The 23693-nt window shown below is 40.0% G+C and overlaps 1 protein-coding gene across 15 annotated transcripts in view; it reads left to right on the forward strand.

Moving 5' to 3' along the window:
* Positions 1-20296, forward strand: part of N4bp2 (NEDD4 binding protein 2) — a 69598-nt gene extending 49302 nt beyond the window's left edge. For 8 of the 15 annotated variants that reach the window (XM_030254609.1, XM_006504007.3, XM_030254614.1 and 5 more), the window contains 7 exons: positions 2152-2339; positions 4941-5059; positions 7351-7486; positions 10459-10647; positions 11997-12165; positions 15461-15584; positions 16794-19708. In XM_030254609.1, coding sequence (XP_030110469.1) covers positions 2152-2339; positions 4941-5059; positions 7351-7486; positions 10459-10647; positions 11997-12165; positions 15461-15584; positions 16794-16839 — 971 coding nt within the window. In that variant the 3' untranslated portion in view covers positions 16840-19708. Of the gene's footprint in view, positions 1-2151; positions 2340-4940; positions 5060-7350; positions 7487-10458; positions 10648-11996; positions 12166-15460; positions 15585-16793 lie in introns of all 15 variants that reach the window. The other 7 variants (XM_030254611.1, XM_030254610.1, XM_006504004.4 and 4 more) reach the window with 3 other exon arrangements.
* Positions 20297-23693: the final 3397 nt, after the last annotated feature.

Genomic DNA, 23693 nt, shown 5'->3' on the forward strand with positions numbered 1-23693 from the left:
AAAGAACATCTTTGACTTACATTTGCCTTGATAGTGAAATGTTGACTGCTAGTTTTTAATTTATTCTAAGTGTACTTCCATAAAATATGTTACCCAAAGATTTAAAAACAGTGTGCGTGTGAGTGTGCATGTGTATATGGAGAGTGTGTATGTATAGAGGTCAGAGGGAACTTTGCAGGTGTCTCCTACCATGTGGATTCTCAAGTAGGCAGGGTTGGCAGCAGATGCTTTTACTCACTGTGTCCTCAAGAATAACCTCGTGTGTGTGTGTGTGTGTGTGTGTGTGTGTGTGTGTGTGTGTGGCGCGTTGGCTATCTTAGAACTTGCTTTAGACCAGGCTGACCTTGAACTCACAGAGTTTATTACCCTGCTCCTGCCTTCATAGGGCTAGAATTAAAGGTGTGTGTTGCCACCTTCCAGCAAGAAATCCTTTTTTTTTTAAAGATTTATTTATTTTAGGTGAGTACACTGTGATTGTCTTCAGACACCAGAAGAGGACATTGGATACCATGACAGATGGGTGTGAGCCACTATGTGGTTGTTGGGAATTGAACTCAGGACCTCTGAAAGAGCAGTCAGTGCTCTTAACCACTGAGTCATCTCTCCAGCCCAAGAAATCCTTTTTTAAAAACTTGCCTTTTCATGGTGGTACCCGCCTTTAATCCCAGCACTCGGGAGGCAGAGGCAGGTGGATTTCTGAGTTCGAGGCCAGCCTGGTCTACAAAGTGAGTTCCAGGACAGCCAGGGCTAGACAGAGAAACCCTGTCTCGAAAAACAAAAAACAAAAAACCCCCCAAAAAAAACCCCTGTCTCGAAAAACCAAAACAAAAAACAAACAAACAAACAAAAAAAACTTGCCTTTTTGTGTGTAAAACAGTTTGTAGCCAAGGCTGATGTTAAATTTGCAATACTTTTTTAAAAAGCTTTTTGAGTGCTGGGATCACACCATGCCCAGCTACAAATATATTTTCTCTGTCTCTGTCTGTTTGTCTCTCTCTCTGTCTCTCTCTCTCAATAAAAAAAAAAAAGATTAACCCTGCATCTAGCTGCAGAATAGAATCCGAGAGGTAAATAAGGCTGTGCACTCTATGTTTACCGTGACTGCTGCAGTAGCTCAAGTGTGCTCTGACATGTTGTCAAAGTGCTTCTTTGTAAGGTTTTTAAAAACTTTGGGTTTATTTTCTTGATAGCATTATAGAGTTATTACTCAACTATTCACATCTTTATTGATATCAGTGTCTTAGATTACAAAGGTAAACCTGCTTTTATGATAAATCCTGTCAACGTGAAGGTCCTTGAGTGCAGGTGACTCTTAGCCAGTATTGTCCCCAGTGGTTTCTGTTGCGGCAGGCCTGGTAAGAAGGGCCTTCTTTTGTGAAGGAGCACCTTGAGTCCCTCTGTGCTCTGCACACTGCAGCTAAGGGAAGAACTGTAGGCTGAAGATTCAGATTTGTGCTCGTTATAGCTTCAGGAGAGAAGCGGTCACACACCTACGGGTATAAGCAGCACCAATAGGGCCCGGGCTGAGAACGAAAGACATAATCTCTCAGTCTGGGAGGAGAGGGGGAGGGAAGGATGGTATGATCAAAACTCAAGGTGTGAAAGTTTTAAGAATTAATAAAAAAGAGAGTGAGCGCTGCCTAAGGGTGGAAGTGACTGGGCTGTTGTGGTTGTGTGGCTGCCTGGGCCACAGACAGGAATCTATCAGATGTGCCTGTCCCCCTTAGAGATGCTGTGTTACATGTTAACTCCTGTTACTGTGAACCTCATGCTTTGTTGTTTATTTTGAATGTATTTATAGTATCCTCTGGTCTGTCAGTATGTTGCTCTCCTCAGTTCTCCGAGTAGGAGAGTGGGGCTGAGCACAGCTCTCCCTGTTGCTCACTGCCCAGCATTAACTGTTTTGTTGGGGAGGGAGGGAGGGAGGGAGTCAAAGTGACGTGGAAGAGAATGGGAATCATTGAGCTGATTTATAGTCATACATGAATTAATTGCTTGTAGTTATGTGAAGGTTCATTTTGAAATTTCAGAGTCATATTATAAGCTAAAAAGGACTTTAAAATCCTATGTTTCTTTTGTCTTGTGACTAATGCTTAATTTTTTGTACATTAATTGCTGACTCGGTGATACAACTTTATATTATTCTTGTAGATCCTTTGCTGGCTGGACATACTGGTCTTGATAATTTTGAACAAAAATCATCTCAGAAAACAGGCAAAAGGTTATTGAAGACTTTAGCAGCACCTGAGACCCTGGATCACTGGAACACTCAAACAAAAAAAGTTTCACTTCGAGAAATAATGTCAGAAGAAATTGCCTTACAGGAGAAACATGACTTGGTATGGGTTGGCACAGATACTATGTTACGTACATGTGATTTTCATTTAATTCTGTGTCTCTCATATTTAACTTGGATGAAGGAACTATTAAAGCTGAAGGGTGTATAGGTAGAATCGGAAGTCAAGGCTTTGCTTCCAGTTGACACTGATGTGTTAAGTTGTTGTGCTAAGTATATGTGTGATTTAGGTTTAATTATTTCAGGCCATCAAGTTGTGTCATTGGTAGTTTTGTTTGGTTGGTTTTATTGTGTTTAATTTTTGAGACAGGGTTAGTCTGTGTAGCCTTGGCTTTCCTGGAACTCACTTTATAGAGCAGGCTGGCCTTGAACCCAGAGGTCTCACTCTGTCTCCTGTGTGCTGGGATTGAAGGTGTGAGCCACCATCGACTGGCTTCATTGGTCATTTTTAACATTTACTTCAGTAATTTTTTAACTTATAGAAAAATATGAAATCTTTATTTAAAGATACTATCATACATTATTTAGTCATAATATCTGCATTGTATTTTTAAGATGTGTCATCCTCACAGGATGATAAGATCCTAAGTTTATAGTTTAGTCATGTTAGAATTTGTAGTTTAGAAACATGACCTGTTAGATCCCCGGGACTCTTAGCATTGAGGATTATTTGTGGTGGAGTTAATTCAGGTTATAAAGCATATGGGAAATATTTTGTTTCTTTTGAGACAGGTCCTCATGCAACTAAGGTGTACCTGCTCTGTTTCTGTTACTCTATGGCGTGTCCACTTCATTAGTCATTTCCTGGGCAGAGTTGTACAGCTTCCCTTCTTACTGCTGTTTGTGCTACAAATGGGTTCAATATAACTAAACTTTAAACAGATAGTTCTAGGATTGTTATTAAAATGTCTAATTTAGAAGGTTCCAGGGTTATTTTTATTGCCTTTGAAGTTTTATAGAAAGTTATTTTCAGAGATTAATGTCTTAATCACAAGCAAAAATTATTTAACTATGTTGTCAACACTAGAAAGTATTAAAGTTACTTTAGGAAGTAACCCCTCCCTTTTCCCCTTTCTTCCTCTCTCTCCCTTTCTCCCCTTCTCTCCTCTCTCTCCCCCCTCTCTCCTCCCCTCTTCCCCTCTTGTTTGTTTGTTGAGACAGGGTTTCTTTGTGTAGTCCTGGCTATCCTGAAATTCACCTTGTAGACCAGGCTGGCAGGCTGATTATCTGCCTCTACCTTTCAAGTGCTGGGATTAAAAGGATGTGTCACCACTACCCAGCTACTTTAAGAAACGTTTTCATGATTTAGTTTAGAATTTAAAAGAAGATACTCTAAGAATTCCAGGGAGATGGTTCAGTGAGTGACTACTTTCTGTCAAGCATGAGGCCTTGTGCTCAAGCCCCTCAACATCACCATAAAAGCTTTTTAAGAAGTGGGTGTGCTAGCAGCTGAGCTGTTGGGCATATACAGGAAGAGCACGGTGGAGACACCATCTAAAGGGAAGAAGGTAGACTGTGATGGAGCCGACACCGGGAGCATGCAGGGCACACCCCTCTGCCACACAGGCAGGGGCAGAGAACTATTGTAGGAAACTATTTAGGAAAGACTGACAGCTTTACTTTATTTACTTACTTAAGAGTTTTACCGTTCTGTGCTTGGATTTCAATACATATCCTGACTGGCCTTGAACTCTTCACCTTTCTGTCTTCTATGTCAAGCATCATAAACATTTGCAACTCTGCTCTGCTGGAGTAGCAGTTCTAGATAGGCAGCTTTATGGAGTGTGAAAAGTAATAATACTCATAAGAGTTATTTTTTTAGTAAATATATTTGTGAAAAAGTTTTAAACAATTGAGAGTGCTAAGGATTTCTGTCAACCTGAATTTGTAATACTTACACATTGTAGCTTCTGCCCATTGAGGAAAATACAGTTTTGAGTATGGTCAGAGCATCACATGGTGTCTGTTAAGAGGACACATGGGAGACATTTCTTTTGGGTTTCAGTGCCAGAAAAGCCCTACTCTCCTGAGCAGTTGGTTTATTTTTATTTCATGGGCACTGAGATGTTTCTGTCCCCATTGCTTTTGCTACTCAGGGCGCTCAGAACTAAATTTATAGCAATTTAATTTTACTTGCTTACTAATTTTTGACTTTGTTTATTTGTATCCTGTCTTTTGAATAGTTACATTGATTAATGATTGATAAGGTCCCAAGTAAAGCATCATTATGTCATTTGTTATATGACTATCATAGGATTTATACCTGCCTGGTATGGTCTACTCCACACTCAGGCTACAGCATGCACTTGTATATATGTGGTCCATGTTTATGGAGGCATTGCATGACTGTATATGCAGCTTCATCCTAGCTGGACTGTTGAATAGACTGTTGGGTGTATGTGTGTATGTGTATGTGATTATATGTGTTTATCAGCATCTTCAAATTATTGTCAAAAGTGGGATAGAAATAAATAATGTAAGAATACTTATATTGCTTACTTTATCCTATGATCAGTGAAGAAAGTTTGTGATTTCTTATAAATCATTGGTCTTTTTGCAACAAAATAAGTAGGCATTAGTTCAGTATTGTCTGGCTTATAAATTTCATGTTACAAATTTTCATCTTATTTCTGTTTTGTTTTAGAAAAGGGAGACACTTATGTTTGAAAAAGACTGTGCCACAAAACTAAAGGAAAAGCAGCTCTTTAAAATATTTCCAGCCATTAATCAAAATTTCCTGGTGGACATTTTCAAAGATCACAGGTGAGTGAGTGTTGGAAGGACTGGCTGGTGTCCCTGGACACACTTGCCTGGACACACTTGCTGGTGTCCCTGGACACACTTGCCAGGTGATCTAGCGTGCTCACTTAACAAATTGATACATTTGATATATAATCCAGAAAGTGAAAATTTCTAGCAACTGTCTTATATTCCTTGTTAATTAAAATTTTAAAAAAAAAATCGTTTTTGTTATTTCCTCACCATGGGAAACACAGCCAGATAGCAGGTAGCTGAGAGGCAGACAGTGTTTTACTTATCTTTTGAAATTAGAATCTCATGGTGCTAAGTGGAGTTTGTTACAGTATGCCTATCAGGATGGACTTGGGTTATCTGTGTTTGATTCTGGAAGGAAACGATTGATGGATGGAGTATAGATGTTGCAATTAAACGGAACCTTAGTTCATGCTCCTGAACCAGGCAGAAGCTCAGCTTGCTGTGTGCGCCGTAGACAAGCAAGACAAGCAAGAGCTGTGTAGCCTATCTCTAGAATAAATCATTTTTAAAAATTAGAAATCCAGTTATCAGTATTGCCTCTTACTATAATTTGGTATTAGGGATTTAGCTGGGGCTGTCCCTAAACTTGCTGTGTATATAATGATGACCTTGAACTTCTGACCTTGCTGCTTCCACCTCTCAAATTCTAGGCTTACAGGTATCTGCCGTCATGGTCAATTTTATGTAGTTATAGGGATCAAACCCAGGATTTCCTGCATGTTAGCCAGGTATTCTACCACCTAGGACTAGTTAAGTTAATTTTGACTGTATATAAAACACAAAATTGAGTATATTAATGAGTGATAAAATGTTTTGACCTATGTGAACATTGTATAGTGTTTAATTAGGTTAACGTGTTTTTTCCAAAGTGCTGGCTATCCTGAACTCTCTTTGTAGACCAGGTTGGCCTTGAACTCACAGAGATCCTCCTGCCTCTGCCCCCTGAGTGTTGGGATTAAAGGCATGCACCACCATGCATGACATCATGTTTTTTTTAACACCTGAGTTTTTTACTCATTCATTCATTCATTCATTCATTCATTCATTGTGTGTGCAAGCAGCAAGGTGTGAGTGTGTGGGTCAGAGAACAGCTCTTGAGACTTGGCTCTCTCCTTTCAGTATGTGGGTTCTGGGATCAAACTCAGGTCATCAGGTGTGGGAGCAAGGCTACCTGTTGGGCTGTTGAACCTGCCCGTTTACTGTTGCTGCTGCTGCTGCTACCTCTACTACCTTTCCAAGTGTTTAAGAGCAGTTGCTGCACTTCAGAGGCCCAGAGTTTGATTACTAATACCATGGTGGCTTACATCTGTCAGTAACTCCAGTTCCAGGGAAACTGATGGCCTCTTCTGGACTCCTTGGGTACCAGGCATGCATATGGTACACAGACATATATGGAGGTGAAATATCCATATACGTACAATAAAATAATAAATAAAAAGGCTTCCATGATTCTTTCCCTTCCTCTTCCCCCTCCTCCCTCCCCCTCCCCCCTCCCCCCCTCCTCCTCTTCCTCTTCCTCCTCTTCTTCCTCCTTCTCCCAGTGTTTTTCACTATGGACAATTAAGCCAAAACCAGATATATGCTAGGCAGGTGCTCTATCACTGAGCTGTATGCATTCCTAACCAGTTTTATTTTTATTTTAAGACAGGATTTTGCTCTGTAGCCCATGCTGGCCTTAAACTTGTGTTCATCCTGCCCCAGCTACCTGAGTAGCTAGAATTGTGGTGTGTGCCATTATGCCTAGCTTGGTACCACTTTTGACAGTTAGATTTTTGAGCCTGAGCATAAAGTGCTTGGCAGGAATGAACAGGCCTTGGGGTTGATCCTCATCATTAGACAGCATTAAGGAGGCAGGGGCAGGCAGGTCTCAGAGTTTAGACCAACTTGATCCTCTGTAGCAAGTTCCTGAGCACCCAGGGCTGCACTGAGACCTATCTTAAAAAAAGTTGAGACCTGGTAACTTTGAGCGTGTTATGTTTCAGTATTAAAAACTTAAGACTAAGCCAATTTCTGATGCTTTTAAAAACTAAAAATACTTATTACTATTTTATGGGTATGAGTGTTTGCCCACATGTGTATGTATGTGTGCCCCATGTGTGCCTAATGCTCCCAGAACTGGAACTGGAGTTCCACACAGTTGGGAGCAGTCACGTAGGTGCCGGGAACCAAACCTGCGTTCTCTGCAAAAGCAGCTAGTGCTCTTAGCAAGTGCTAAAGATGCTTCATGCTGACCATGCCACAGAACTCTCATTTCCCTCTACTTAAATATATTTAAACAGCTACTCACTGGAAAACACTGTACAGTTTCTAAACTGTGTGCTTGAAGGAGACCCTGTGAAAACAGTTGTAGCTCAAGAGTGTGTTCACCAAAATGAGAATAACACTTATACTGCACAGAAATCAAAAGAGAAAAAGGTATGGAGTGATTTGATCTTTTACTCTGTTGCCAAATAAATGTATATAAAAATATGGTTTGTTTATTGAGTATAATAATTTAGTGGTTATTGTTTTACCAGTTTGAGTAGATTGAAAGTTTAATGACCAGTAACATACTTTTAAAAAATATCTGTGTACTCAGAATGAATTTATACCTAAGTATGTTCTTACTTGATATTGGTATACAGTGATAAGCATCTAAATTTAAATTCCTGTAGATTCTGTGTAGACTTTTCTTTCTTTCTTTTTTTCCTTAGGCAGGGTTTCTCTGTGTATCCCTGGCTATCCTGGAACTTGCTGTGTGTGTAGACCAGGCTGGGCTCGCAGAGAGATCCGTCTGCCTCTGCCTCGATGTAGTTGTTTCTATGTAGTCACAGCAGCTTATGAAACATAATTGAACAGCAGTGGTTTTTCGTATATCATAGATCTTAGACTCTAAATATGTGGGCAGAAATATTTGACTTCTTTCCTAAGTGGTTACTCTGTTTTACCTTGAAAATGCCTTGTTCTGTGTTTGGATAACTCGTTTTAACTTGTAATCTTGTTATCAGCATCAGAGCTTCTTACTTTTGCCTTATTTTATGTATTTGGGTGTTCTACCTACATGCATGTATGTTTATCTGTGTGCAGGGCTGATGGAGGCCAGAGAAAGGTATCAAATCCCTTCAAAATTCCAGTTACAAGCAGTTGTGAGACTCCATGTAGGTGCTGGGAACCAAACCCCCAGGTCCTCTGCAAGAGCGGCAAGTGCTCTTAACCCCGAACCGTCTCCACAGCCCCCTTTGTTGTTCTGTTTGTTTTAAGACAGGGTTTTACTATGTAGCCCTGGCTGGCCTAGAATTGTGTAGACCAGAGTGGCTTTGAACTCAGAGATCCTCTTGCCTTGATCTCTCAAGTACTGAGATTAAAGCTGTGGGTCACCATGCCTAACTCGTAATTTTTGTAGAGTATGGTGATGTCTGTTATTTTAAACTTTTGCAGTTCCAGGGTCTAAGCAAAGTATTAACGAGGAGATTATATAACTATTATTATATATTAGGTTAGTTTTTCTTAATATTTTTACCAGTTGGAAATATATATAACATAATACATATAGTGTTTTTATAGTACCTGCATATATACAGTATTATATATAATACTGCTAAGGTTTCCATAAATCAATTAAAATCATACTTCTCTTAAGATAAGACATAGATTGCTGTTTATAAGTAGTTCTCTGCAAAAAAATAACTTTGACGAGAAGAATAAAAAGACAGCTTGACTTAGGAATAACTATATTTCAATTTTTAAACATTAGTTTTTAATATTCTAAAGCAGTGGTTCTTAACCTTCCTAATGCTGTGACCCTTTAAAAGGCTGTCATGTTGTGGTCACCCCAAATAATATCATTTTGTTGTTACTTATTAACTGTAGTCATACTAATGCTGTCAATCACAATGTAAATATCTGTATGTGACTCACAAGGGCTTGTGACCCCAGGCTGAGAGCCACTGTTTGAGCAGTATTTGGCTATACCGTCTGAAACAGCACTCAGGTGGGAAGCGTATGGACGTTTGTATAATTATTATCTTCACTGTCGTACGTTTTGCATAAGAGTGGCTTGCTTCTTTAAGGATCTGTTTTGGATAATGGTGATATAGATCACATTCACATGTGGGTGCACACACATACAAAAACACACTTTGTTGCTGTGTTGGTTTCTGAGAGAGGATCTTGATGTGTAGCTTACAGTGTTTTCAGTCCAGCTGCTTGGCCTCCATGATCCTAGGATTGTGAAGTCCAGGCTTTATTGTAAGCGGCTGCTGACCGCAGTGACTGATGGGACACAGGAGGCTGAAATCTCCCCAGAAAGGCGTTGGTGATCTCTATCATCAGCCGAGCTAACTACACGAGGTATTCGGAGTTTTTAAAATTATTTGTTTTTAATTGGCTTTTAAGAACCATAAGTTGAAATTTCTCATTGCTACCTTGAAACTATTTGTTTGTTTAAAGCAAGACATTGTATACCTCAAGCTGGCTTCATGCTCCTGTGTAGTATGAATGCCTGAAGCCCTGCCTCTGCTCTTGAGTCTGAGAAGATAGGCGAGTGCAGCACTAGCCAAGGCTTGAAACTGCATAGGTTTAAACACAAACCAGAGCGTGGATTTCTGTGCTGAGTACATTCGGATTGCTGTCTAGTCTACCGTCTATCTTTTGGCTTGATTTTATGACCTAATTATATTTTAGTAATTTTGAAGAACAGCTGGTGGTGGCTTCTGCGGCACACTTCTTTAATCCCAGTGCTTAGGGAGGAAACAGAGGCAGGTGAATCTCTGAGTTTGAGGCCAGCCTGGTCTACAGAGTGAGTTCCAGGACAGCCAGGGCTACACAGAGAAACCCTGTTTTATCCCTCTTCCCCCACCAAAAAGGAAATAATCATTGTAAAGAGCATTTCTAAGTGGTGATGTTAACAATCTGAAAGCTGATGGTAGGAAGTCCCTGGCTTACAGTGAAGACACTGAGGAAAAAGATGAGCCTAGCTGTCCATTTGCTTTTCCTCCTTGCTTGCTTCCTCCCAACTCCCAAGATAGGGTTTCTCTATAGCCCTGGCTTCCCAAAACTCCCTCTGTAGACCAGGCTAGATCAGACAGGCTTTGAACTAAGAGATCCACCTATCTCTGCCTCCCAGTGACTAGGATTAAACAGTCTCATGGAGGCCAGAGTAACCCAGCTTCTGTGTAGCCAGGCTGCTGTGATCCTCCTGTCTGTTTATGACCATTCTACACTGAACACATCCAGTTGCCTCACCTTCCTGCTTTTGTATGATAGCTAAATACTAGGATTACAGACATATACCACCATGCCTGGCTCAGGCCTAGCTTATGCATACATTTTCTGACAGGAAGACATTCGTTGAGAATAAGACATTTATCCCAGACTTTCTTTGTGTTTTATGCATCATGCTCTTCTAGGCAAAGAAACCGAAAGAGGCTGAGGACAGCCCAGGTGACCCATCTTTCCAGGATTTTGAGTACCCTGAGTATGATGACTACAGGGCAGAAGCTTTCCTGCACCAGCAGAAGAGGATGGAGTGCTACAGCAAGGCCAAGGAAGCCTACCGCATGGGGAAGAAGAACGTGGCCACCTTCTACGCTCAGCAGGTGAAGCGGAAAACCGGTTACAGTTCGTTCATCAATTGTGATATTTAAGTAGTCTTAAATGCATGAAGTTTTATTTGGAAATTATATAAGTGACATATAAAGTGGTCTAATATAAAAGAATGCACAATTGTGAAACTTTTATCTACTTTGTTGAGTTTCTGTCATTGCTTTTGTATGTGTAGCATCATGAATACAGTTGTTCTTCAGGCCTCAGTGTGACCTTGCTCTCACACGTGCTCCAACAAGTGCTCTACCACTGAGCTGCTTTTCTCCCTCCTCTCCCCTCCCTTCCTCTCCCCTCCCCTTTCCTCTCCTCTCCTCTTCTCAGTTATCTTTTATATTGAGACTGAGTCTCACTAAATTATCCAGGCTGCCCTTGAACTTGTGATTCTGTTTTGTAGCTTTCCAAGTTACTGGGAGTATGGCTGTATAACACTAGGCCTAGGGTATTGTGGTTTTTTTAACCTGGATTTTCCTTTAGGCTAAATTGAATAATATGATGGTCTTTTGAGCAGTTTATCATTCACTAGTATGTTTGAACAGATATAAGTTTCATGGAGGAAAGAGAGCAGAAAAGGCTGTGTTAGATTGGAGTCACATGGGTCTTACACCGTCTATGACATTTCAGTTTTTTAGTAAAGCATTTATTTAGTTGTGTGTGTATGTATTTGGTACATGCGCATTAGTGTGTGAGTGCATGTTCCTGTAGATCCAGAGGCCAGAGGAGGACACCAAGTATCTTCCACTATCACATTCCCATTTTTTGCCTTAAGACAGGCAGTAAGGTAGTATGGAGCTGGAAGCTCAACCTTTTAGCTAGGCTGGCTTTCCAATGAGCTTCCGGGATCTACCTGTCTCTTCCCCTGATGCTGGGTTAGAGCATATACAGATATGCCCAGCTTTTTACATTGACTTGAACTCTGGTTGTCATGAACAGAAGGTGTCAAACTAGGATAGCCCTTTGAGCCCTAATAACAGTCCTTGGGCAGGGGTTAACTAGAAACTGTTTTAAAGGGACCATCAAACTGAGAGACCCATGGTTATCAAAGAATACACTTTATTAATCAAATCAAACATTAAATCTGTTGGTTCTTTCTTGAGCTAAATATGTCTTTTATGAATTTTGCTTGAGGATTTTTTTTTAAATTGTACTACTATGGGTAGTTTAAATGCCATATTCTTCACTTACTAAATTTCTCCAACGTTTGTTCATCTTTTAGCCTATTATATCATTATATCAAGGTACTAAATTTAGTGTTCTGAATTTTGTTTAGGGCACTTCTACTTCTTTGCCTGTCTTAAGTGGTAATTATCAAAAGTTTCTGTTGGTGATGTGTTTATGATTAAAGGGCAGTCTTCATGAGCAGAAGATGAAAGAAGCCAATCACCTCGCTGCTGTGGAGATCTTTGAGAAAGTCAACGCCTCTCTGCTACCGCAGAACGTCTTAGACCTCCATGGGCTGCATGTGGATGAAGCTATAGAACATTTGACAGCAGTTCTACAGCAGAAAACAGAAGGTAGGAATGTGCTCGTGACATTGGCATTGCCAAACACAGTGAATCTGCCTGAGCAGACTGGGACTCTCTGCTGTCTGGGAACTCTGAGATCTGCCTGCCTCTGCTTCCAAAAGGCTAGGATTAAAGCCATGTGCTACCATACCTGTCATACACACACACACACACACACACACACACAGTTTTTTTTTAATTCTGTATTAGCTGAAATTGTCTTCTGTGTCTTCCTAGCTCACTACTTAAATTTTATTTTTGATTTATTTTATTTTATGTGTGTGAATATTTTGCCTGTATGAATATCTGTATTATTTGTATGCCTGATTAGAAGAGGACATTGGGTCATCTTGAATTGGAGGTATGGGTGTCTGTATGTGTGGAGCTGAACCTAGGACATATGTAAGAGCAGCAAGTGCTCTTAGGATGAACCATCACTCCAGCTCAGTTCCCCAGTGCTTCTAAAAACTAGAATTTTGGTGTGGGAAAATGGTGTTGTGTGACACTGGGGAGATAGAAACATGTCTGCTCAGCCCAGAAAGAGAGTCCATGGCAGAGAGGCTAAGCATGCCATTGACCTCTGACCTGAGATGGCTGAGTTTATTGCCCTTCCTTACAGGGGTGTGGATGTGATGGTTTGGGTGAGAATGGCTCCCTACGAGCTCAGATGTTTGAGTCTCCAGTTGTTAGGACTGCTTGGAAAGGATTTGAAGGTGGGCCTTTATTGGAGGAGGTGTGTCACTGGGGATGGGCTTTGAGGCTTCAAAAGCCCAGTGCCTTCTGAGTTAGCTCTGCCTCATACTATTGGGTAATGCTGTAATCTCGCGGCTACTGAGTACCATATGTCTGTTGCTGTGCTCCTTGTCACGATGGTCATGGGCTGTAAGTTCCCAGTAAACTTTCTTTCAGCAATGGAAAAGTGACTAAGACAATGTGTGAACATAGAGACTGTAGTGTAGGATGACTTAGCACTCACACAGTGCTGCACTACTGATGGCTGCGTGCTGTACTTACCCTACAGTAGCAATGCTTGCCTTTGACCCTCAGTGTTCCAGTGCTGATCCTCTCTTCTGTGTGAGCTGCTCTACTGTCTTTCTGTGAGTTTCCTCTTTGAGATTCCATATGTAAGTGACATCGTACAGTCTTTTCTTTCAGTCTGGCTAATTTCACTTAGCATAACACCTCCTTGCTCAACCATGTTTCTCTCCTTCCTTCCTTCCTTCCTTCCTTCCTTCCTTCCTTCCTTCCTTCCTTCCTTCCTTCCTTCCTTCCTCTGTGTGTGTGTGTGTGTGTGTGTGTGTGTGTGTGAACAATGTAGTAGATCTATTTAATGGAGTTGTCCATGAAGATGAAATTCTTATACATGGATGAATTTATAAGAGTGCTACTTAAAAGAAGGCCAATAAAAAAGGTGTCATTTATCTGAAATGTCCTTAGCAGATTAATGATTGCTTGGGCTGGAAGTAACTGCTGAAGTGTTGCCTGCCACATGGCTTCTTTTTTGATTGGAGAGAGTATTGGAAGCAAGTGTTGATCATTAGCTGAAGCAGTTGATATGCTAAACAATAACCCAAACAACAAACACTACTGAATTATAGAGGAGTTGTTTGGGTTTTAGAGACAATATATCATTAAGTTGCCCAGGCTGGTGTAGCCCAGGTTGGCATTGAACCTAACTCTGTAACACAGATTGACCTTGAACTTACGATTCTGCCCCAGCCTCCAAAGTGGCTGTGATTAAGGCTTTTCTGCACACGGCTCAGCAGTAGCCCAGGGTAGCATTTAGACCCAAGGTGCAAAAGGCCATCTTGTCCGTGCTTGTGGTACCTTGTCTGCTACTCACCACCAGAGGGCAGGATTGCTGAGTAGAAGTGATTGGGTAGGTGGTAATAATCTGTGGGGTACCTGTATTATGTTTTAGTCATGATATAAAAGAACTTTCAAAATTGAGGCTAAATAGAGACATCTGGGCCCTCTGTGCCTTGTGAGTGAAGTACACACATACTGTGAAGTACTTTCGCTTTCAGATAAACCAGAAACTTGTCAAGAGTTTGGATGTGATTGGTTACAAGGATTCATGGGAGACCGAGGAACAAGTTAAACATCACCATGAGGATGCAGTCAGAAAATAAAGGCTGGAAAGAGAGGAGAAATAACTCTATTTTAAAAACGTAAACATAAAGAACAGTAAAGGGAAGGAAAACCTTTGGTTTATAGCTCCGTAAATAATGCATCTGGTTGGGCGCAGTGGCACTCCTTTAGTCCCAAAACTCAGAAGTCAGAGGCTGCTGGGTCTCAGAGTTTGAGGAGAATCTGGTCTGCAGGGTGAGTTCCAGGTCAGCCAGAGCTGTATACTGAAATGTTAATATATGTATATGTTTATGTAGTATATTATGCTAAAGATAAAACCTTAGGCTATTTATGAATGAGAACATAAATTTTTTACATTAAGTACTTTATTATTAATAGGACTTCTTGTTTTTATTGTTGTTGTTACTCTATTAGAGCTAGTATTGATCTCAGAATTTATATATCTATCTTCCCAAGGTCAAATATGAAGTAGCAACAGCATATTATCAAGAGATGAGTGTCATTCAGTATTTTAAAAAATTCTCTCCTGGGAAGAATTTAACAATGAATTATCTTTGATAGACCATGTTAAAAGTAGATTTGCTAATAGCTAGCTGTTCCTGGGAATGATCTATAAGATAGTAGCTCTTATTATCTCCTTTCTTAATGTGAAGAAACAGGCGCCAAGAAGCCAATGAATTTGCCCATAGACACACACAGTTGATTTGTGGTAGCGCTGTGATTCATACTAAAATTTTAGAGTGCTTCATTAATAGGGTTGATTCTAATTCACAAAAATATGTCATGTAAAGCAATGTCTGAGTAAGATGCACAGCAGCTTTAGATATAATTAATATTGCTGTCATTATTCAGAACGGCTGTAGAAATTGGAAATCTCTCTCCTCAGTTAAGCCTTATTTTTTCTCTCCTGGTACAGAGTCTCACCATGTCCCTCAGACTGACTTCAACGTCGCCTTGTAACCCTGGCTGCCTTATTCCACAACCTCTGTCTCAGCCCCCTGCTACCAAGTGTGTGCTCAAAGTCTAGTTCCACTCATGTCTTTAGATGGATAAACTGCTTCAAGGCTCTATGTACTTTAAAACATTACTCCCCCGCCCGCCAAGTTTTAAATCTCTAGAACATCATGAAATTAATTTCATATGCTTTTGATAGTTAGATTTTCTGTTAAGAATGTAAAAACTGATTTTATTGTTCAATTTCCCACTTTAACAGAATTTAAACAGAGTGGTGGCAAGCCGTATCTGTCGGTGATTACTGGGAGAGGAAATCACAGCCAGGGAGGAGTTGCTCGCATCAAACCAGCTGTCATTAAATACCTCACAAGCCACAGCTTCAGGTGAGTGTAGACTTCTGCTCCAGTATGGTCAGAGCTGTTCAGATAGTCACTTCACTTCCGCTCTCTGATTTCAGTCACAAATTGGTGGTTAAAGGATAGCTTTTCTTGTTAGGTTTATATTGTCTGGTAATGAGAATCTAGAGGAAAAGATGGCTTTCTCAGGGACAATCTGCTAAGACTTTCTATTGTAAATTTAAAATTAAAAAAAAAAAAAGATATTTTTGAATCCTTTGTTACTGCACTCCTGAGCAGAACTAGGCCTTGCTGGTTTTGAAGGACAAAGTGCATTTGTGGGACTTTGGCTGAAATAGGTAGAATTTGGAAGTGTTTAAACTGTAGCTTAAGGGGCTGGTGAGATGGCTCAGTGGGTAAGAGCACCCAACTGCTCTTCTGAAGGTCCAGGGTTCAAATCCCAGCAACCACATGGTAGCTCACAACCATCCGTAACAAGATCTGACTCCCTCTTCTGGTGTGTCTGAAGACAGCTACAGTGTACTTACATATAATAATAAATAAATCTTTAAAAACAAAAACAAAAACTGTAGCTTAAGTTCTAATGGAATTTGTATGCCCTCTAAGTTAAGTGCACAATTGATTTTTATTTGATAAGTATGGAGTGTCCTTTTCCAATGTAGTCATTAGCCAGCAATAGAAACAGACAAGGAAAACCCCAAGGGTGAGGCTTCGCTGCTCAAGAGATTCTCTGAGAACACCAGTCATTAAATCTCCTCTAACCTTGGAATCTTCCAGTTGCAGTTAGTGTAAGACTTCTCGATGCCACGCAGGGAGATATCACTTGTTTACCTTTAGAGAACAGTAGTGTTAATTTTGTACATAAAAGTTAGAAGCCTTTTACAAGCCTTTTGGGGCTTGTTTTACAATTGGGTTCGTTAGATTAGAACTTTGTTGAGTTGAGGTAATACAACATCTTATCTCTGATACAGCAGAGTCTTCATGAAGGTCAAATTCAGGCCTGAGAAGTTCTGGAAAATCATGTTATGATGTAGGAATAGTCAATCTGCAGCTTTGGGTTGTGCTGTCTTAGATGGTAAATCGGGGATTGCAACAGAGATAGGGTTCTGGACGTTAATGAAGGAGCCAGTGGTGGTAGCAAATATTAAGTATAGTCAATTCAAATTGGTTACAAGATAGGTTTTTTAAGTAGCTTAAAATTTTTATATTTAAATAACTCATTTCTCATTTCTACAGGTTCTCTGAAATTAAGCCAGGGTGCTTGAAAGTCATGCTAAAGTGAAACCTAGAGCCCTGGACTTTGAAGCGTGAGGTTTGTGGGCTGACGTTGGTTTTTACTTGTAGAAATTCAGTCAGTTCTATTTTCAAATGTATTTTATTAGGAATGTAAAACAAGAAAAGTGTTTTACAGAATCCAAGGAAAGTTGTTTGTTTTTTACTTGATCAAATGCCAGTCCGTTACTTGTTGAAACATTAAAGGGAATTTTTATTAATTACAAAATGTCTAAAAAAATTAAAAAATGATCACCTGCAGTTTAAAATCTTTTTTTTTTTTTGGTTTCTCTGTGTAGTCTTGGCTGTCCTGGAACTCACTTTGTAGACCAGGCTGGCCTCGAACTCAGAAATCAGCCTGCCTCTGCCTCCCCAGTGCTGGGATTAAAGGTGTGTGCCACTACGCCCAGTTGCAGTTTAAAATCTTAAGTGCTCTATCGTAGTTAGGAAACAACCAACCAACCAACAAACACTGCCTTTGTGTTATGGTTCACATTTAGAAAGTCCTAAGGGCGGCTGTGAGGGCAGCGGGCCTAGAGCCTCTCAAAGAATTGGTTAAACAGTAGAGGAAGAGGGCGAGCAGCAAAAACCGAGTTCTTCCTGCTTTCAGAGCTTAGCACAAAATCACTTGATTTTGTTGTTAGACAGGAGGACACTTGATTGTATTTCCTCTGTATCGCCCATCCCTTCCCTTCCGAGCTGGTCTGTATGTTTTTCTGGGAGGAAAGTTGGGTCTGAGAGTAACTTGTAGTCTCATAGGTACAATAGGTAACGTTCAGAGAAGGAGAGCCAGCTCTGGGTGTCTCCTGTGAGTCCTAGACTGTCTGCAGTGACACGGAGCCTCAATGGCTGGTTTAGACTCAGACATCATTTCTAAGCTGCAGGGAGTCAGTTCTACTGACTTAAGTGCAAAACCATTTTTGCTATAACTGTAAAAGAAACCCTTGTAATTAGAAAGAATTTTTTACCTTTATTTTGAAAAGGAGCCAACTTTCTGAAAGAAAAGTCTCATTGATGTTTTTGAGCTAGTGTCCTGTTTGTGTGTAAATTCTTGTTTCCTTTCTACAGACTTAGTGTGGCAAAGTATAATTTTTCTAGAATGACTCAGTAGTTAAAATAAATCTAACTTTGGACATACAGAGTATTTTCAACATATACGGTGTTCACAAACAATTGTGTTGCATTTATAACCTTCATCAGGAATGCGGCAGTGCCCTCCTCTGAAAGATTCTGACGGACAGAATGAGCTCCCAAAGAGCATTTTAATGGGAATAAAACTTAGAACCACATTTTTACGTCTTGTGAATTATGCTTTTAAAAAAGAGCCTTACCATTGAATTTTATTTCCATAAAAACAAAAATCTATGTTTGTTACCTACAAATAGTTAGTGATTACTGATACTCAAGTATTTATATTTTTAGACTTGTAATAATTTGTTTTAAAAATTTCGGTAGTATAGCATACCATTTTTGGTAATGCTTAGAAGTGTTTTATATACATATATATATATATTACAAATAAAGCAGTTCCCTTTTACAACTTAGTACAAAAACCATAATCAGTAGTTAATAAAGTAAGCATATTCCTGTGTTCAAGTTAACATGATACAAAAACCGAGACAGTTTACAACCCGGAGTGTGTGCAGCTGCATACTCATTTTCTGTGTTTTATATTTTTTCATGTTTTAAAAACACATTTGAATATTTCAGACAGATTTATATTATGACTGTGATTCTAATTAATAAGAGAGCAGTGAGACGAAGTCCTAGTATGCCTGCCGCTGGAGGCTGTGGCTAGAAGCCCCCAGAAAGCAGAAGTCTGGCACTGGCTCTTTATGACAGAGCAAACCCAGCGAGCGCAGACCTCAGAATTGCTATGAAGACCCAGTTGGCCTCAAACTCACAATCCTTCTGCCTCACCTTCCTAAATATTGAGACTATAGCTATGTTTTGCCATGCTTGGTTTCATATCCTTTAATTATTAACTATAAATACACAAAGTTTGAACATCATATATATTTATAGTCCCAAATTTCCTTCCCCACCCTCCTATCTGGTATCATTGAAGCAGTTACAATTATAAAAGATCATTTTCTGAACTTTCACTTACTGATCTCTAAATCTTGTGTCCTAGCCAGAGGTAGAGATACTTTGTCAATCAAAGATTTTTCTTTTGATCACTTCTGAATTTTGTATGTCTATTTTGTATGTCAGAGGTAAAGATGGTTTAGAGATGACCCAGGTTAGAAGAGCTCTTTGTAAACCAAGTATTTTAAAACATTTTAAAGGTATAGTATTTCTTCCCCAAAACTTGGAAGAGCTTAGTAGCAGTTATATACATTTAAAATCTGTTACTGGAGACAGGAAACAGAAAATTGTTAGGAATCACATGGCAGTCAGTGTGAGGGCCAGGCCTCACAGCCATTTTCAGTCTTTTTGCTTATCCCGTGAAACAGTTGGAGCTTGCTTTCTGACATTTATTAGCTGTTGATCTATTGGTGTTATTTTTGAGTTGAAGTTTTCTTCTGTTTGTTAGTATTTCCATACTGCTTCTATACTGTGACATTTTAGGTATCACCCATATTATATAGTGGAAGCTGTGACTGAATGGTGTGCATTAAAACAGATTTGAGAAGCAACAGCTTCCAGTTCTTTGCGGTGGTTTCCTGTCCTTTGTTTTGGTCTTTTTCTTTATAAATTCAAGTGTTCTGTTTGCTTTAGAAGGGCATGTGTAAGGACATGTTAGTTAGTTCTGAGCTGGCAGTTGGAAACTTTTGAAACTCAAGAAATTGCTCTGACAATGTTTTAACTGCTTTCAATTAAGAAAATGTAAGAAATGGACAAAAATAATGTGTGCTGTTTTTTCTGAGTGCTTTACCATTGTGCAATGAGGTGACACTGATGATGTCCTGTGCTGTGCTTAAGTGTCGCTTATTTTTAAATACTTGTAAAGAAAACAGACTTAAATGTCTGCGTGGCCAAAACCAAGTGCCATTTAAAAGCAAAAGTAAGTTGATGTAGAATGTATGTTAATGGTGCTGATTTTTAAAGTGTGATTTAAGTTTACAGTATTACTTGATGCCTCCTTACAGAAGCGAATAGAGAAACGAGGCTCGAACACACCTGTGTCCTGAAGCCTTCGTAACCTCAGTTAGATGATGCCGGAGTTCATTCACTGTCCTCACATTTGAGCTTGACTTCCGTGGTCAGGTGATGAACCTGCTTTGTTGAATTCCCCCTCTGTCTCATTAAAGTGCCACATTGCAGCTAGCAGTTGAAGAATAGACTATAAGATTTTCAGATGGTATATCAGAAACAAAATGTTTTTATTTGTACTATAAAAATGTGATTTTTTTGCTGTCAACTCTGTACTTTTTTATTGAAAATGTTTATAACGTTGCTTTTAAAATTTCTTATGAAACCATTTACAAATTACACAATTAATTTAATAAAATGCTTTCATCACAGTCCAGTGTGAAGAAATCCTTTGTTTGATGTGGTCGGTTTAGTGGCTTAAATATTTAAAGATGTGTCTTTGTGATTCTCTGGGAACAGTGTCATAAAATCTACACTTCTGGACAACCGTGCCAGCTTGTGTTGCTTATGCAAGTGGGTTCACTTTTGGACAAGAAAGGTGGGCTAGCTTCTCTCTTCACACCCTTGCATCTTTTGACTGACAATCAAAATTTGGAGTTATTTGTTCTCATTAGGAACACAAACAATTCTCTAACAGCTTCATTCAGCTCAAAAAAAAAAAAAAAGAATAAGTTATCGAAGATGTTAGCATACTTATTCAACAAATATTTACTGAGCACTTATTACTGAAAATACAGTGTAATATAGTTTCTACTCACAGTTGTCTTATAGTCTCAGCAATTAATATGTGTATAGTGATTCATATTGCCTAATACTTTCATATATGCCTACATGTGGGTCTCTAGGGGATCTTCTTACATAGATGGTGCTTCCCCAGTTCAATGGATAGAGACATAAGGACTACAGAAGTTTACTGACTTGCCAGTTAGTGGCAGAGGCACAACACCAACCGAGACTATCTGATTCCTAGTGTGTAACAGCTGCATATGTCCTTAGAGAGAGACACGAGCTTGATGTGCTGGTGCAGAGACAGGAGGATCTCTTGAGTTTGAGGCTAGCCTGGTCTATATAGTAAGTTCCAGAACAGCTATATATAGTCAGACCCTATCTCAAATAAGAATATAAAAAGTAAAAGAAAAAAAAAAAAAAGAAAAGAGGGGAGGGGTGGCTGGTTAACATGTCTGAAAATCTCTCATTTATGGAGTTGCCTTTGTCCTGTATCCAGAGAAAGCCAGTATTTTGGAGAGATGAGTAACCAAGTATTTTGGATAAGACATAACAATGGCTTATTTCTCTCTTGATACTAAATGCCAGAGGTAAAGATCTAGGACTGGTGTGAGCTCTCTGATCCATGACTGTTTTGAAGAATTTAAGGTCCTTTTAATTTTTTGTCATTTTATTGAAAGGATGGGAGGGTGGCAGTGGGCAGGTGCCAGCGCTTTGAAAGGTGCTTTTTGGAAGCTCTGTAGTACATTTCAATTTTCATTTTATTAGCCAGAATGTAGTCATGAGGTCACGTGCACCTACATCAAGTCTGGGAAGTATCTGGTTCAGACTGCCTATATTTAGCTAAGGTTTGAGTATCCTCTTGAAAGAAAGAATAGCTATCACTCTCTGCCTTGTCATTTTTACCATGATATATGTACAGATAAGTAGAAATTAGTGCTTGATGCATTCCTTTATCAGGTGATTGATAACTTCCAAATACTAAAGAGTAATAAGGATAACCCACAATGTTATGCATTTTGATTTTAAGCATTCAAGTAATCTTAGCAATGGCTGAGGAAATTGATTCCGGGTTCATCATTTGACTGCTAACAGGATCACTTTTGACAACTTAGTGGTAGCACCTGGGTGTAGCCTGTAGACTATTCCTGGTGATACTGCCTAGCTAACCCATTGGCATGTTACTTTATGCCTCCTCTTTTAACTATATCATGTCAAAAAGCTCAATATTTGGTGCGTGTGATTTGCAACAAGTAAAACAGGCTAAGAGCTAGGTTTCCTTCTGTATCTGAGGACTCCGAGCCTGCTTATGAAGAAGGAACTGGGGAGAGGAGGTCACGGTTTTAGATGGTGGGGGAGCTTAACCACGGCTCTCCTGCTACAAATGTGTAACTGAATGAGGGAAAGATGGAAGCATTTAGAAGTCTTTGTCTTTATGTGCGTTAACTTGCCTTTGCTGGGATCTGGCGCTGTCCCTGGGGCCACACTTGTCACAATTTCTTTCACTAGTTTTAATAGCTGAAGAGATATTAGCTCTTAATATCACTGAAGTTTCACAGTATAAGCATATTCATTACGTAAGGGTGGAGAAATGACAGTGAGTGTAACCCATCAGTGGCCTGTCTCCGTCAGATGCAGGAAGCTGCAGGCTGTAAAGTGAGGTGGAGCGGGGTGGTAGTGAGGCCCCTTATCTAAAGGGTACTGGGAAGTGGTGCTGAGGATATTTTCTTTCCCATGACATCAGATAAATACTCTTTTAAACAAGAAGCAGTGAGACATGTCTAAGACAGCCACGCTTCTTTTGAACACCTTGCCTTGAGGCCTGTAGCTTGCATTCTCATTGTATCAGTGGTATAACAAAGGAAGTTGTGTCAGGAGTGACGTGTACTGTAGTGGACACAATTTTCCGAGAGTTGAGAAATCTAGGGTATCCTCTAAAGAAAATGAAAGTATTACTGTGGGAGCCAGTCCTACTTCACCACAAGGGGAAGCCTTGTGGCCTTCATTAGGGAAGGAGCTACGTGACCTGCCAGAGCTCGGTCAGAGCTCCTTGGAGGATGCTAATCTATCTAGTCACGCTCCTGGAATTGTTACATCTGCCTTTTCTATTTAATGTGAGATATGAGCGTGTTTTGTACATACTTGGACTGACCCACTGGGGGAATTGGGAAAGCTACAAATTCTGAATGAAATCATTAACACTCTAAAAACATGGTATAATTAGCAAGTAGGTAGAAGGTGCTGCCAAGGCCAGGTGGAAATGCCCTTTGCCAAAGGTACCTCAGAAAACAACTGAAAGCCCAGAAAACTTGGTACTTATAAGAGACTAATAAGAGACCTCTAAATTAGCACCCTGAAGGACACTTTGTCCTTGAAGGGATGAGAATAGGTCAGATAACTAGTTTCCCCACCCCAGGAGCTGGCAAGGACCATTGCCACTGGTTAATCTTTGGTTTTCACAGATGAACAGCTGAAAGTCACATACCCACCCCATAGTGGTCAAAAAGCAGCAACCCCCCTCAACCCCCCTCAACCCCTCACATCTTTCAAGATAGGAACTGCATTTAAGTGTTCCCAAACTAGTCACGCCATTGTTAGCTGCCTGGCTGAGGCTAACGCAGAGCTCAGAAAACTCACTTGCATCTTGGAGAATGAAGCCTTTATACCCAGCAATGTTTAGGAATTTTGGAAGACTGAAGTATGAACTAGGTCAAGCAGACTATCGGGCACAGTCACCAAAATATAGAGTGGGAAGTGAACAAGATAGGTTTTTTTTTGTTTTTGTTTTTTAAAACACACACACACATTGTAGCTATGTTCAGACACTCCAGAAGAGGGCGTCTGATCACTTTATAGATGGTTTGTGAGCCATCTATAAAAGTGATGGGAATTGAACTCAGGACCTCTGGAAGAACAGTCAGTGTTCCTAACTGCTGAGCCATCTCTCCAGCCCAGATGGTTTCTTCAAAACCAGTTGCAGAGAAGAACACCGATGAAGGGAGGACTTAGACATAAAGGCTGAAATATGTTAGCCAGTTGCCT

Source organism: Mus musculus, chromosome 5, assembly GCF_000001635.26.
Source record: "Mus musculus strain C57BL/6J chromosome 5, GRCm38.p6 C57BL/6J".
NCBI lineage: Eukaryota > Metazoa > Chordata > Mammalia > Rodentia > Muridae > Mus > Mus musculus.